The sequence below is a fragment of the Gavialis gangeticus genome, unplaced genomic scaffold, assembly GCF_001723915.1.
Source record: "Gavialis gangeticus isolate Ggan-Ray unplaced genomic scaffold, GavGan_comp1, whole genome shotgun sequence".
Taxonomy (NCBI): Eukaryota; Metazoa; Chordata; order Crocodylia; family Gavialidae; genus Gavialis; species Gavialis gangeticus.
This window is the reverse complement of record NW_017729027.1, coordinates 14,334,279-14,335,487: the sequence shown is the minus strand read 5'-3', so window position 1 is coordinate 14,335,487 and position 1,209 is coordinate 14,334,279. Positions and strand designations below refer to the sequence as shown.

At 36.0% G+C, this 1,209-nt stretch overlaps 1 protein-coding gene across 4 annotated transcripts in view; it reads left to right on the top strand.

Annotated features, from left to right (window-relative positions):
* Nucleotides 1-1,209, top strand: part of MYO6 (myosin VI) — a 202,908-nt gene that overhangs the window by 55,418 nt on the left and 146,281 nt on the right. For all 4 annotated transcript variants that reach the window (XM_019520458.1, XM_019520457.1, XM_019520456.1 and 1 more), the window contains exon 9: nt 666-746. In XM_019520458.1, coding sequence (XP_019376003.1) covers nt 666-746 — 81 coding nt within the window. The remainder of the gene's footprint in view (nt 1-665; nt 747-1,209) is intronic.

The window sequence follows — 1,209 nt, the reverse complement described above, 5'->3', positions numbered from 1 at the left end:
TTTTTTTTTTTTTTTAAGGGGTGGCTGCTTACAGACTGAAATTATTTGAGAACAGATTAGTAGTCATTTAGTGTATTTTATAGGTTCTTAATATTTGACCAACATACTTTGGCACTGAAAAGTTGAAGTACTAATACTGTCTAACAGATGCTTTTCCTATAAAGTAGCAATGTTTACCTTTTGCCATGTAGGTTTATAAAGATTTCCTTATAGCTTAATAGATTCCTTTAATTTTTTTCCTGATGCTTGTTACTAAATGCTGTAGTTAATAATGTGATTATAACATATTTTCTTGTCATAAAGATATTCTTTATAAAGCTGTGCATCTGACCTAACATTCCAGTTAATGGATCAGTGCCTTCTCATTTCATTGGCAAGAAGCTATATCTGCTAGAGCTAACTGAGATTCAATAAGAAGTATCCTCTCCTAGCTCTTTAATTCTATGAGTATAAATAACATGCAGTTGTGAAGGAAGCAATAATGAATACTTTATGAAATCTGATAGGGGTCATGAGTCTGTCATGCTACAAGGAGAAGATGTAAAGCGCATCTGGGAAAATACAATTTGCTATAATGAGACTGTATGCTAAATATTAAATGTTTTCTCCTTGCTTTTTTACCTTTATCTATAATATGACACACTTTTTTTACTTTATTATGATAGTATTTAAATCGTGGCTGCACCAGATACTTTGCTACCAAAGAAACAGACAAGCAAATTTTGCAAAATCGCAAAAGTCCTGAGGTATGGTATATATTTTACACTTTTGCTATTTCAGATTATTGTCTAATGCAGACAGTTATAAAAAATATAGATCATATTTATATTGACTGAATGACGCATTCATTTTATACCTCTTAGTTTGTAGGTTTAAAGGTAAAATGCCAACATTTAGAGCTCTAGTTTTGGAGAGCAAATAGTACTGTTTGATCAAGTTCAACACATTATTCTTTTAAAAAAATTAACTCTTTCCTGTAAATTGTGTTTATGGTACTTCTGTCCCAGACCCCCTCCCAGTTCAAGTTAACTCATCCCCCAGCATCCCCAGATGCTTTTCAACCCTGGGCTGCGCAGTCTGCTTAGTGGAACAAGGTTGGCCCAGTCTCTACTCCCTGGCCACAGCACTATCACCACTTTGGCTGGCTGAGAAGGGGGTGGGGGAGAGGCTTTGGACCCCAGCTGGGGTCTGCCTGTTGGGGGGGGGGGG